The sequence below is a fragment of the Anomaloglossus baeobatrachus genome, chromosome 10 (assembly GCF_048569485.1).
Source record: "Anomaloglossus baeobatrachus isolate aAnoBae1 chromosome 10, aAnoBae1.hap1, whole genome shotgun sequence".
Lineage (NCBI taxonomy): Eukaryota > Metazoa > Chordata > Amphibia > Anura > Aromobatidae > Anomaloglossus > Anomaloglossus baeobatrachus.
This window is the reverse complement of record NC_134362.1, coordinates 38,889,956-38,904,438: the sequence shown is the minus strand read 5'-3', so window position 1 is coordinate 38,904,438 and position 14,483 is coordinate 38,889,956. Positions and strand designations below refer to the sequence as shown.

General features: G+C 51.3%; 1 protein-coding gene across 1 annotated transcript in view; it reads right to left on the bottom strand.

The window, feature by feature from the left end:
• SF3B2 (splicing factor 3b subunit 2) overlaps nucleotides 1-14,483 on the bottom strand; it is a 91,198-nt gene that overhangs the window by 65,843 nt on the left and 10,872 nt on the right. The window contains 7 exon segments of the mRNA XM_075325334.1: nucleotides 1,322-1,471; nucleotides 1,735-1,962; nucleotides 2,128-2,208; nucleotides 10,191-10,316; nucleotides 10,428-10,631; nucleotides 11,876-11,952; nucleotides 13,011-13,113. Coding sequence (XP_075181449.1) covers nucleotides 1,322-1,471; nucleotides 1,735-1,962; nucleotides 2,128-2,208; nucleotides 10,191-10,316; nucleotides 10,428-10,631; nucleotides 11,876-11,952; nucleotides 13,011-13,113 — 969 coding nt within the window.

Below are 14,483 nucleotides of genomic sequence, written 5' to 3'. Positions count from 1 at the left end.
GACGGTGGGAGAGAGACGGTGGGAGAGAGACGGTGGGAGAGAGACGGTGGGAGAGAGACGGTGGGAGAGAGACGGTGGGAGAGAGACGGTGGGAGAGAGACGGTGGGAGAGAGACGGTGGGAGAGAGACGGTGGGAGAGAGACGGTGGGAGAGAGACGGTGGGAGAGAGACGGTGGGAGAGAGACGGTGGGAGAGAGACGGTGGGAGAGAGACGGTGGGAGAGAGACGGTGGGAGAGAGACGGTGGGAGAGAGACGGTGGGAGAGAGACGGTGGGAGAGAGACGGTGGGAGAGAGACGGTGGGAGAGAGACGGTGGGAGAGAGACGGTGGGAGAGAGACGGTGGGAGAGAGACGGTGGGAGAGAGACGGTGGGAGAGAGACGGTGGGAGAGAGACGGTGGGAGAGAGACGGTGGGAGAGAGACGGTGGGAGAGAGACGGTGGGAGAGAGACGGTGGGAGAGAGACGGTGGGAGAGAGACGGTGGGAGAGAGACGGTGGGAGAGAGACGGTGGGAGAGAGACGGTGGGAGAGAGACGGTGGGAGAGAGACGGTGGGAGAGAGACGGTGGGAGAGAGACGGTGGGAGAGAGACGGTGGGAGAGAGACGGTGGAGAGAGACGGTGGAGAGAGACGGTGGAGAGAGACGGTGGAGAGAGAGGGGGAGAGAGAGGGGGAGAGAGAGGGAGAGAGACTCAAACCGCGCGGATCCGGATTTTTCCAGTCCGGGTCCGCTCAACACTAATGACCTATCCTAAGGATAGGCCATCAATGGTAAAAGTAGTGCACAACCCCTTTAATGTGGACGAGCCTCCGCCATGATAAAGGCGAGGCCCAAAAAATCAGTATATATAGAAGAAATCACAGTCTCCTATGAACAACGGCCGTGGGCTGGCTTTCATAGGACTACTGTGATGACAGACACAGGACTCTTCAGCTGACCATCAGCTATCCTGACAACCCATCGGCATCCTGCCATAGCATCATGAGAGCATCAATGAGAGCTCAAAACAGTGCGCCCCCCCCCACTGCAGCTATCAGAGACTGACAGCGGCATTTAACAGGTGAACAGCCGTGCCGCACCACCAGAGGCTGTTAAAAGGCACATGTTGGCCGATTAAATCAGCCATCGTGCGAGAAAAGATGAGGGTTCGGCGTACGAGTCTGCATCAAAGGCAGGGAGACAGCCCATGATGAACATAGCACATCATGAGTTGTTAAGGGGTTAAGAATACGCCAAGACATGTGTCAATCATGACCTGATCAAAATGCCAAAGCTCCAAGTGTCCCTTTTCTATCTGCTATATTGCTGCTCGCCCCCTCACCTCATAGTACAGGTCCCCATGGATGGTCAGTTTGGGTTTGCTTTGCCATTTGAAGAAGGCATCGTGGAGCTTCTGGTAGTCAATGTCAATTTTTCCCATTTTGGGACGAACCTTCTCCCTCATTTTGGATTTCATAGTCTTTTGCTCTTCCTGTGATAAGAAAGTGGAACAGTGGAAGCAATTAATAATAATCTTGATTTCTATAGCGCCAGCATAGTCAGCAGCGCTTTACAATTCAGAGGTTCATATACAAGCAAACATTAACCGAGAAAATAGATGTTTGATATCGTTGGAATTGCTCTAAAGATAGCTTTTTTTTAATTCTGTCTGCCACAAAACTATCTCCACCTCTGAAATGAAATAAAGGATTGTTAGACGGCTGCACAAGCGATTTTGTAGATGCGATCGCTCACCTTTTCTTGCAGCGCCTCTCTCATTTCCTGGATGCCGGTTCTCTTGATAAATTCCGGAAGCTGGAACGGCGGCTTCTCTATTCCTCGCTTGCCTTGCAGGTACTTTCGCTTGAAGCACCAGTGACGAGGGACAGGAACAGAATTCCTGGAGCCTTTCAGGTGCACCAGCAGTTTGGGGTCTTGGGCAGTGACATCGTGCATCTCCACCACATCCGGACGGGAAACCAGCTAAGAGAGGCAGAATTAATTGAGGAGAAAGGGGTTGGGATGTGATAATAATGACAATCTTTGATTTAGCGTTGATGTTCACTAGCACTGCTTATTTCTTCATCGTTCCACTTTAATAGATTGGTAGATCTAATCACAACCCTGCATTGTGCTGCGGTTTGTTACCTGCTTCAATTCCGCCACAGTGAATCTATTCATCCGCCTTAATTTTTTCTTGGAAAGTTTTGGTGCGTCCAACTTCTTATCCTGCGAATGACATATGAAAAAAATAATTTGTAATTTAAAAACTATTATGTACAAAGGGTTATAGAACACAATAAGAACACTTATCAGCTCTCCTGTGGACAGAGGATAGATGTTTTATCACTGGAGGCCCCACCAGTTCATCTGTGCAACCGACGACGATCAGACATTTAAATGGAACCTGTCGCCAGATTTTTCCCTATGTCTCCCCTTCTGCAGCTCCTGGGCTGCGTTGTATGAAGGTGCACCTTGGCCCTGACTTCCCTTCTGCAGCTCCTGGGCTGCGTTGTATGAAGGTGCACCTTGGCCCTGACTCCTCTTCCAGACCCTCAAAATAACTTTAGAAAACGCTCTGCCCTATAGTAAGAGAGCCCTTATTCTCACCTCCGGTGCGGTTTCAGCTGTGTCGGCACTCATGTGACATAATAACGTCACGCGAACCCTGCAGCCGAATTAGCGGTGCCCTCACTCTCCCCTCCTTTGGATCTAACTGAAATCCGGAGAAAGAGAGGGCTGCGGCTGCTCCACTCACTTCCGGTGCGGACACCGCGTGACCGGGGCCAAAACCGGAGGGGAGTATAAGTGTGTTATTTTACTGGGGAGAAACATAGAATGTCCGCTACTTTAACACCAATCTATATATATATAATTGCCTTATTCTGCCTGTCTTGCTCCAAAATTGTGTCGTTACAGTGACTGTCGTTACAGTGACAACTGTAGGATTGGCCGCTGGGCTCGGCCTGGCCCCCCCCCCCCACGGATTGGCTGCTCGCCTCGGCCTGGCCCCGCCCCCATCGCCCGCTCCAGCGTACACCGGCTCCCGATACACATGTGCAGGGAGCCAGCATACGCTGACGCCTCGCCCGCTCGGCCCCGCCCCCGGCACACGTTGGCACGCTCGGCCCCGCCCCCTGCAGCCCCAGCATGGGGTATGGAGCACGGTGGGGGGTGCGCAGCATGGAGGATGGAGCACGATGGGGGGTGCGCAGCATGGGGGATGGAGCACGATGCGGATGCGCAGCATGGGGGATGGAGCACGATGATCCTGTACAATTAGTGTTAAACGCATGCAAACGCAAGTGTTATTTACTGGATCCTTGTACTTGCAGTTTATGAGTCATGTGGTCGGGAATGAGCCGATATGGGTGGGCATAGAAGTCATGTGATCGAGAGTGAGCTGCATTTGACTTGACAGGGGGAGGGGGGACTGAGCCCGCCCACTGACCTGACAGCCTGCCCACTGACCTGACTGAGCCCGCCCACTTAATGACTGAGCCCACCGACTGAATGACTGAGCTCATGCCAGGCAGCTTCAGTACACTAAAACAGGATCCTTCTATCAGCATGCAACCGAAAGTGGCAAAGCTGGATCCGGCGCCCATTGAAATACATTGCAGCTACGGCCGCAATCTACAGGATCCAGAGACATGCAGTATTTGGACGGAGGTCAAAAACGCTACATGTTGCATTTTTGAAAAAAGTTATAAAAGCGGAAGTCACCGGATCCGCACTGTACCGCACGCAACCGTTTGTGAACGCATGTTGCCGCCAGTCCATTGAAAATGCATTGAGCAGACAACAGATCCGATAAGATGTCGTTTGATGTGAAACCAGCCTAAGCGAAAAGTTGGTTTTTTTATGGAATAACTAACGATAGTCAGGCTGATATTTTTCTGTTCAAATGATAGAACTGGTTTCTACTGAGAACTTATATATGAAGAGGTTGTATCAGATATATGTCATTCTATAGTAAGGCTATGTGCACACAGTGCGTTTTTGCGCGTTTTTCGGGTGCGTTTTTGGCCTCAAAACTGCATGACTTTGCTTCCCTAGCAAAGTCTATGAGTTTTCATTTTTGCTGTCCGCACACAACTTTTTTTTTAAGCTGCGTTTTTGAGCTTAAAAAAAATGGACATGTCAATTCTTTCCTGTGTTTTTCTGCGTTTTCCCCCCATGCAATGCATTAGAAAAATGCAGAAAAACGCAGAGATCAAAAACGCAGCAAAAACGCAGCCAAAAACGCACCAAATCCGCGGTAAAAACGCATGCCTTTTTGCCGCGGGTGCGTTTTTTGTGCGTTTTTTAGCGGCCAAAAACGCACCGACAAAAAAAAAAAAAAACGCAGCGTGTGCACATAGCCATAGGGTATAACTTACTACTTGCTGGTGACCCCCCACCATCTAGAGGACTGGGCTGCACAGAGGCTGATTAACTGCACCATCCACTCCATTCATTCTCTATGGAACTGCCAACTACATCGCTTGGCAACTTCTGGCAGTCCCATAGACAATGACTGGAGTGGAAGTGCATGTGCCCAGCGTCAAAAATTGGTCACATATAAAAAAGAGAATTTCTTTATCATTCCTATGGGAGACCCAGACCATGGGACGTTCCAAAGCTGTCCCTGGGTGGGAATAAACAGAAAAAACTAAGAAGTAGGCGGAGCATAACTTCACAAATGGGCGACAGCCGCCTGAAGGATGCGTCTGCCCAAGCTCGCATCTGCCGAAGCATGAGCATGCACTATGTAGTGCTTTGAAAAGGTATGCAGGCTAGTCCAAGTGGCAGCCTGACAGACCTGCTGAGCCGTAGCCTGGTGCCTGAAAGCCCAAGAGGCACCGACAGCTCTGGTCGAGTGTGCCTTGATCCCCGGCGGGGGAGGCACTTGAGAACACTGGTAGGCATCAGAAATGGTCGACCTAATCCAACGGGCTAAGGTCGGCTTAGAAGCAGGGAGGCCCTTGCGCCGACCTGTGGTTAGCACAAAAAGAGAGGTGCACCGCCTAAGAGCAGCGGTGCGAGACACATAGGTCCGGAGCGCCCGCACCAGATCCAGAGTATGCAACGCTTTTTCAAAGCGATGAACAGGAGCCGGACAAAAGGAAGGTAGGGTAATGTCCTGGTTAAGGTGGAAAGGAGAGACCACCTTAGGAAGAAAGTCCGGAGTCGGACGGAGAACCACCTTATCTTGATGAAAAATCAAAAAAGGTGACTCCGAAGAGAGCGCAGCCAAATCGGAGACTCTCCTAAGAGAAGTTATGGCCACTAGAAAGACCACTTTCTGTGAAAGACGATACAAAGAAACCTCCCTAAGAGGCTCAAAGGGGGGTTTCTGCAAAACCGTGAGAACCAAATTGAGGTCCCAGGGATCCAAGGGCCGCCGGTAAGGCGGAATGATGTGAGACGCGCCCTGCATGAAGGTGCGGACCTGAGCCAGCCGGGCGATACGCCGCTGGAACAGCACTGACAGAGCCGAGACTTGTCCCTTGAGAGAGTTGAGGGATAGTCCCAGCTGCAGACCGGACTGTAGAAAGGACAGAAGGGTCGGCAAGGAAAAAGGCCAAGGAGGAAGGCCGGAAGAGCGACACCAGGACAGGAAAATTTTCCAAGTCCTGTGATAGATCTTAGCAGAAGAAGACTTCCGGGCCCGAGTCATAGTGGAGATGACTTCAGGAGGAATACCAGAAGCCGTCAAGATCCAGGACTCAAGAGCCACGCCGTCAATCTGAGTGCCGCAGAATTCTGGCGGAAAATGGACCTTGTGAGAGAAGGTCTGGACGGTCCGGGAGATGCCACGGCATCTCTACGGACAGATGGAGCAGGTCCGGATACCAAGCTCGCCTGGGCCAGTCCGAAGCAATGAGGATGACTCGACGGCCCTCCATTCTGATCTTGCGTAGGACTCTGGGCAAAAGAGCTAGAGGGGGAAACACGTAGGACAGACGAAACTGGGACCAGTCTTGAACCAGAGCGTCCGCAGCGAAGGCCTGAGGATCGTGGGAGCGAGCCACGTAAACCGGAACCTTGTTGTTGTGCCGGGATGCCATTAGGTCCACGTCCGGGGTGCCCCATTTGCGGCAGATTGACTGAAAAACTGCCGGATGCAGGGACCACTCGCCACTGTCCACGGTTTGACGGCTGAGATAATCTGCCTCCCAGTTTTCCACGCCTGGAATGTGGACTGCGGATATGGTGGACTTGGAGTCCTCCGCCCATTGAAGGATGCGTTGTACCTCCAACATTGCCAGGCGGCTGCGTGTCCCGCCTTGGTGATTGATGTAGGCAACCGCTGTCGCGTTGTCTGACTGGACTCGGATGTGCCTGCCCGCCAACAGGTGGTGAAAAGCTAGGAGAGCCAGAAGCACGGCTCTGGTTTCCAGCACATTGATAGAAAGGGCTGACTCGGACGGAGTCCAAGTGCCCTGCGCTCGGTGGTGGAGACATACCGCTCCCCAGCCGGATAGACTGGCATCCGTGGTGAGGATCACCCAGGACGGGGCCAGAAAGGAGCGCCCTTGAGACAGGGAGAGGGGTCGAAGCCACCACTGAAGAGAGCTCCTGGTCCGTGGCGACAGAGCCACTAACCTGTGCAAGGAGGAAGTCCGCTTGTCCCAACAGCGGAGAATGTCCAGCTGCAGAGGACGCAGATGGAACTGGGCAAAGGGAACAGCCTCCATTGATGCCACCATTTGACCCAGCACCTGCATCAGGCGCCTGAGGGAATAACGGCAGGGCCTCAGCAGAGAGCGCACCACCAGTTGGAGGGACTGCTGTTTGACTAAGGGCAACTTCACAAGTGCCGGCAGAGTCTCGAACTGCATCCCTAGGTACGTAAGTTCCTGGGTCGGGGTCAGAGTGGACTTGGGCAGATTGACAAGCCACCCGAATTGGGCTAGAATGACGAGAGTGAGCGAGACACTCCGCTGACAGTCTGCGCTGGATGAAGCCTTGACTAGAAGGTCGTCCAGGTAAGGAATCACTGCCAACCCCTGGAGGTGCAGAACCGCAATCACTGCTGCCATGACCTTGGTGAATACCCGAGGGGCCGTGGCTAACCCGAAGGGGAGAGCCACGAATTGGAAATGTTCCTCTCCGATTGCAAAACGTAACCAACGCTGATGTGACACTGCGATTGGCACATGTAGATAGGCATCTCTGATGTCGATGGACGCCAGGAAATCCCCTTGGGTCATTGAGGCAATGACTGATCGCAGAGACTCCATGCGAAAATGCCGCACCTGAACATGCTTGTTGAGAAGCTTGAGATCCAGGATGGGCCGGAAGGAACCGTCCTTTTTGGGGACTAGGAAGAGATTTGAGTAGAAACCTCTGAACCGTTCCCGGGCGGGAACCGGTACAATTACTCCGTTGGCCTGCAAGGATGCCACGGCCTGAGAGAAGGCGGCGGCCTTGGAGCAGGGGGGAGTTGACAGAAAAAATCTGTTTGGCGGGCTGGAAGAGAATTCTATCCTGTAGCCATGGGAGATGACATCCCGCACCCACTGATCGGAGACGTGTTGAAACCACGCATCGCCAAAGTGGGAGAGCCTGCCACCGACTAAGGATGTTGCTGGAGCGGGCAGATAGTCACGAGGAGGCTGCCTTGGCGGCAGCACCTCCTGCGGTCTTTTGTGGACGCGCTTTTGGGCGCCAGTTGGATTTCTGGTCCTTGGCTGAGTTAGTGGACGAGGCGGAGGGCTTAGAGGACGACCAGTTGGAGGAACGAAAGGAACGAAACCTCGACTGATTCCTGCCCTGGACAGGTTTCCTGGTTTTGGTTTGTGGCATGGAAGTACTCTTCCCGCCAGTAGCTTCTTTAATAATTTCATCCAGTTGTTCACTGAACAGCTGGGACCCAGCAAAAGGGAGTCCAGCAAGGTACTTCTTTGAAGAAGCATCTGCCTTCCACTCTCGAAGCCACAAGATCCTGCGGATAGTGAGGGAATTAGCCGAAGCCACCGCAGTGCGGTGAGAAGCCTCTAGCATGGCAGACATGGCATAGGATGAAAAAGCTGAAGCTTGGGAAGTTAAGGCAACCATTTCGGGCATAGATTCCCTGGTGAGGGAATGCATCTCCTCTAGAGAAGCAGAGATGGCTTAGAGAGCCCACACTGCTGCAAAAGATGGGGAGAACGAGGCCCCTGCCGCCTCATATACAGATTTGGCCAGAAGGTCAATCTGGCGGTCAGTGGAATCCTTAAGGGAGGTGCCATCAGCCACCGATACAACGGTCCGGGCTGAGAGTCTAGACACCAGGGGGTCTACCTTTGGGGAATGAGCCCACTCCTTGACCACCTCAGGTGGAAAGGGAAAACGGTCATCAGAACCACGCTTTGGGAAGCGTTTGTCAGGACAGGCCCTGGGCTTGGTCACAGCGGCCTGAAAACTGGAGTGGTTAAAGAACACACTCTTTGCCCTTTTAGGCGAGGTAAACTGGTGCTTTTCTGCCAGAGAGGGTTGTTCCTCTGATACTGGCGGATTGAGGTCCAGTACAGAACTAATGGACGCAATCAAATCACTAACATCTGAGTCACTTTCGGACAGATCAATGGGGTACATGGAGTTAACCTCCGAGCCCCCCGTAAAGGCATCCTCCTCGTCCTGCGAGTCAGCTCCTGAATCAGAGCCGCGGGACGAGGAAGGAGAGGGAACCCTGAGTCTCCTCTTAGGAGGACGGGGTCTGGGACCAGATGATGAATCCTCTGTGAGCTCCGCTGAGAGACCCCTAGCAGCAGAGGCACCCTGTGAAGGGGGCTGATGCATATTCAGCAAAGTCCTGGACAGAAGTCCCATGGACTCAGCAAAAGACTGGGATATGGACCTAGAAAAGGATTCTACCCAAGCCGGGGGTTCAGTCACAGGTGCAGCAGCAGCCTGAGAGACCACTGGGGGTGAGACTCCAGGCTGTGGCACCGCCAAGTTAGAGCAACCATCACAATGTGGATAGGTGCTCGGTTCAGGCAGCACGAGCTTACATGCTGTGCATACTGAATACAGCTTTGGAGCCTTGCTCCTCGTGTGAGACACGCTGCTGGAGTGGGGGCTCTGCCAGAGAATGACCCCCAGAGAGTATATACAGAGGTCCACAACCAGAGGTTGTGGCTTACCAGACCGCTGGAGCGGTGTTTTGTGCCCTCCAGATCCCAAAGCCCGGACCCCCAAGCACAGCACCTCAGCAGGAATGCTGCAGACCAGCGCGGCAATGACTGATCGCAGGGGGAATGCTGAGAAAAAGGCCGCCGGAGCGAAGAGAGGGGGCGGGACTTGCTTGGGAGCGGGATCTGGAGGGCCATAGAGACCTACAGGGGAGGGGACATACACTGCAGTGAGGAGTGTCCCTCCCCTGTGCAGAACGGCCGCCGGGCGGAGCCGCACTGTCACTCTGCATGAGTGACATGCGAGGGCAGAGAAACCGAAACTAGGCCGCCGGGGCCTAAATTTGAGTGGTGCGGCCGGCGCGCAGGCACCATCGGCGCGGTTCTCAGGCAACAGCTAGAGAACCCGCCGAAAATGTCATAAAACACAATCAGCACACTCTCCCACAACAATAAAGTACAGGGACCCCAATATATAAACGCCTCAGGTACTTAGCTTGCTGAGACGCAGGGTTCCAAGTCCCTGGGGATGAGTGCTCCGGTCCAGCAGGATCCTGAAGGGCTGCGGATGGAGACCGGTCTCCTGCAAAGCATGGAGAACCGTGCTGGCTCCCACTTCAAGCCAGAGCCCAGGAGGGATGGTGAAGGAGCACGGCATGTAAGGCTCCAGCCTTGGAATCAACCTTAACAACACCGCCGACACAGTGGGGTGAGAAGGGACATGCCGGGGGTCCAGACTTGGACCCGCTTTTCTTCAAGCTGTTTCCAAAAATCAAAAATCAGATGAGAATGCATGTGTGGATGTATGCCTCCTGAACACAAAGCGATAAACTGGCTAGATCTGGTTCTCCAGGGGGTGTATAAGCTCAGAGGGAGGAGCTACACTTTTAAGTGTAGTACTTTGTGTGTCCTCCGGAGGCAGAAGCTAAACACCCATTGTCTGGGTCTCCCATAGGAACGATAAAGAAATACCAGTGCATCGCCAGCTATACAGACAGGACACGTTTACAGAAATTGTTACACCAAAACAATGAAAAGTTAAAAATTAAAAAAAAAAAAAAAACAACAACAAAAACCACTACAAACAATACATTATGTGGATGTGCCGACCTCGGCATCGCTGTCACTGTCGCTGTCCATCATCTCCTCCTCAAATCGCTTCCTGGGAGCGGCCGGTTCGATTTTTTCGACTTTTTCTGGTTCTTTTTCCTTTTCTTTCTTTACATCATCTGTCAACTAGAAAATTATAAATAAAAAAAAAAAAATGCATATATGTTCAATGAAGAAAGACAAGAGGCGAATATTTAGTTAGCAGAGACGACATTACACGGAATCCACGGATATCACCTTAAACGCCTGAAAGATCCTTTTGAAGAAAATGAAGTTGGGGTCGTAGATGTCCGGCTCCTCGGTGACGTATTCTATCTCCACTTTCGCTCCGGTGGGCTCGGCCTCGGCTGCCTCATTTATGTCGTCAGTGATAACAATGGGGTCCACAGTTATCTTCCTGCGCGTGCGTTTCTTACGATTTCTTCGCCGGCGACTTTTCTTCTGCAAAGTTAGACAGGTTTATTTGTAGATGTGTTATGTGCTACGTGATTTATGTCCGGTGAATACAACTTCTATCACCTATTGGCAGGATAGCTTTTTTGCAACAGGGATAAAAGTTCCATCGTTCTGCTGATCGGTGTGGATCCCAGCGATCACAGCCACCGTCCCTCTGGCTGTTCCAGTCCGGCCCTTGGACAGAGACAGCCGAAGGGTTGAACACAGTGTACCTCGAGCCGCACCATGCCCTCCCCACTAACAGTCTGCCACCGCCCGATATCCCTGCTATCTGCATCCTCAGGATACAGTGGTGGATACATTGGTGCAGGACGGTGCTGCTATACACAGCTTCAGTGCACCGGAGGCAGGAGCAGAGTGACGAGTGAAGGGGAGTGAGGAAAGTATGTGGTGATGTGTTTTCATGCGTATGGGATGTTTCTACATATACAGGAGGCACATATGGGGGCTCATGCTGTATTCAGGAGGCACATGTGGGGGCTCATTCTGTATACAGGAGGCACATGTGGGGGCTCATGCTGTATACAGGAGGCATATATGGGGGCTCATGCTGTATACAGGAGGGCTATGAGGGGGCTCATGCTGTATACAGGAGGCACATATGGGGGCTCATGCTGTATACAGGAGGGCCATGAGGGGGCTCATGCTGTATACAGGAGGCACATATGGGGGCTCGATGTATACAGGAGGGCCATGAGGGGGCTCATGCTGTATACTAGAGACACATGCAGGGGCTCACAATGTATACAGTAGAGCCATGAGGGGGGGCTCATACTGTATATGGGGGGCTCATGCTGTATATAGGGGGCTGTGTGTGGTCCCATACTGTATACAGTATAGGGGGCTGTGTGGTCTCACTGTATATAGGGGGTTAATGTGGTCTCACTGTATAGAGGGGGGGGGGTGGTTTCACACTGTATATAGGTGCATGTCAACATACTTAATCCTGAGCAATATTAAGTGATACAATTAATAGAAATGTTAATATTACTTTTAACCTATTGGTTCTGCATCCATAACAGTCACAGTCTTGCATGTGGCCCCTCGGGAAAATTAATTGGCCACACAATCTATAGAACAGGCAAGAGAGCAGCAATAGAGACGATGGGGCTTGATCCTGGGTAGACTCCAGGCTTAGATGGAGCAGAGGTGCATAGTCGACCTATACCCAATCCAGCAACTATGGGACTGCCGGAAGTAGCAGTTATTGTGCTCGGTTATGCTCGTACCTCCTTGGCTGGTCCTGTAGCCTCCTCTTCATATTCATATGCAGAGTAGAAGTGGGCATCATCAAATTCTTCCTCTTCTGAATGAGGGAAGAGGGAAAGGAGATTTTTGTTTAGTCTCTCAAATATTATATATAGATAATACAGTGGTACCTTGCTTAACGAGAACAATCCGTTCTGGGACTGTGCTTGTTAACCAAGTTACTTGTTCAGCAAAGCAAGATTTCCCATAGGAAATCATTGCAATGCAGACAATTCTTTCCACAACTTGTTAAATGTCCCATCCTGGTCCCCTATTGTGTCTTTCCATACCCACACAAACACACATATTATGCTCTCCTTACCTTCCATTCCATCGCCAGCCTCCTGGTCCTTGTAGTTCGCCAGATCTGGTAACCATCACGACGAGGGAGGAACTTCCACTGCCAGAGCGCTAACGTCAAAGGCAGGAGCCGATTGGCCAGCGCGCTGCCTTTGAGTAGCGGTTGACAGCGGTAGTCCCTCCCTCGTCGCGATGATTACCGGATATAAATCATGTAGCGGCGAACTACAAGAACCATGAGGCTGGCGATGGAACGGCAGGTAAGGTGAGCATAATGTGTGTGTGTTTGTGTGGACTGCCAGAGCGGATCAGAGCGCGGTGGAAGTACGGAACCGGAAGTGTGTGCGGTGAGTATTTTGGTCGCACAGCAAAGCTTGCTCGTAAACTGAGTCACAAATTTACAGCAAGCTTTGCTCGTTAAGCGGAATACTCACTAACTGGGTTACTCGTTACTGAGGTTCCACTGTATATCATACCAATATATACATTTTCCCCTGGGTAATCTCATTCTCATTTTGTCCTAATGTATAGAAACATCTGTTACTTTGAAAGACTCTCAGGACAAGTCGGGACCTTCTCTAAAGAGCTGCTCTGAGCAATCAAATGATGGCCGGCTCATGAAGCAGCCGACGATCACCTGCCATTGCCAGGAAAAGCTTAGTTCATTCTTTCTACAGAATAACCTGTTCCCCCTGAAATAACTGGAATGCTCCTTCAGAACTGCATTCATCAACGTTTCAGCCTCTGGGACGTCGCAGCTCCCCACGCCGAACGTCTCGTGAACCTCGAAGCCGGTTTCAGAATCGGTCGTGTTACCTGTGGTCACCGGCATCGTCATCTCTTCTTGTCGGATTTCTTTAAGCTGGAGGATTTTTTCAAGAACTTGTGGAATCTTTGGACCAGATAAGGAATCCTCCATCTAAAAAAAAAAAAAAAAAAATATTATATATATATATATATATATATATATATATATATATATATATATATATATATAATGTATAAACATATGCAATTAGCTACGTGACCAAAAGACAAAAAAAGAAGGTCAACAAGTAGAAGAAATTTAGGCTAAGTGCAGACTTGTGGCCACTGTCAGTGCATACGCTCAGGGGTATAAAGCCGACAGTGGCCAAGATCCGCACCCCGGAAGGTATTCTTTTTTTGTGCTCACTTTTGTGTAGAAGGTAAACAGTCTCCGGCGTTTTCCTAAGCGGTTTAATAAACGGTAAGTTGATGCTTTAATGCCAAAGAGCCTCTGTCTGCTAAGTTAAAGGGAACTGGTTGGTGACAGGTTCCCTTTAACTGTTAGACAGATTTTGGCCTTGTCAACTAAAACTAGCACCTTAAGCAGTGCCTGTGCTGCGTTCTATAAAAGGTGCATGTTACCTCCTGACCCCCCTGTAGCCCTCAAAGAAGGGAATTTTGTTTACTTACCGTAAATTCCTTTTCTTCTAGCTCCTATTGGGAGACCCAGACAATTGGGTGTATAGCTACTGCCTCCGGAGGCCACACAAAGTATTACACTTTAAAAAGTGTAACCCCTCCCCTCTGCCTATACACCCCCCCGTGCATCACGGGCTCCTCAGTTTTGGTGCAAAAGCAGGAAGGAGGAAACCTATAAATTGGTCTAAGGTAAATTCAATCCGAAGGATGTTCGGAGAACTGAAAACCATGAACCAAAAGAACAATTCAACATGAACAACATGTGTACACAAAAGAACAACAGCCCGAAGGGAACAGGGGCGGGTGCTGGGTCTCCCAATAGGAGCTAGAAGAAAAGGAATTTACGGTAAGTAAACAAAATTCCCTTCTTCTTTGTCGCTCCATTGGGAGACCCAGACAATTGGGACGTCCAAAAGCAGTCCCTGGGTGGGTAAAAGAATACCCCGATAAAAAAAGAGCCAACAACGGCCCTCCTCTTACAGGTGGGAACCGCCGCCTGAAGGACTCGCCTACCTAGACTGGCATCCGCCGAAGCATAGGTATGCACCTGATAGTGTTTCGTGAAAGTGTGCAGACTAGACCAGATAGCCGCCTGACACACCTGCTGAGCCGTAGCCCAGTGTCTCAATGCCCAAGACGCCCCTACGGCTCTGGTAGAATGGGCTTTCAGCCCTGAAGGAATCGGAAGCCCTGAAGAACGGTAGGCTTCAACAATCGGTTCCTTGATCCACCGAGCCAAGGTTGACTTGGGAGCCGGAGAATTCAGATGGAAAAAATGGCCCTTGAGACAGCAAGTCTGGTCTGCCTGGGAGCGCCCACGGTTGACCCACCGTGAGGTGCCAC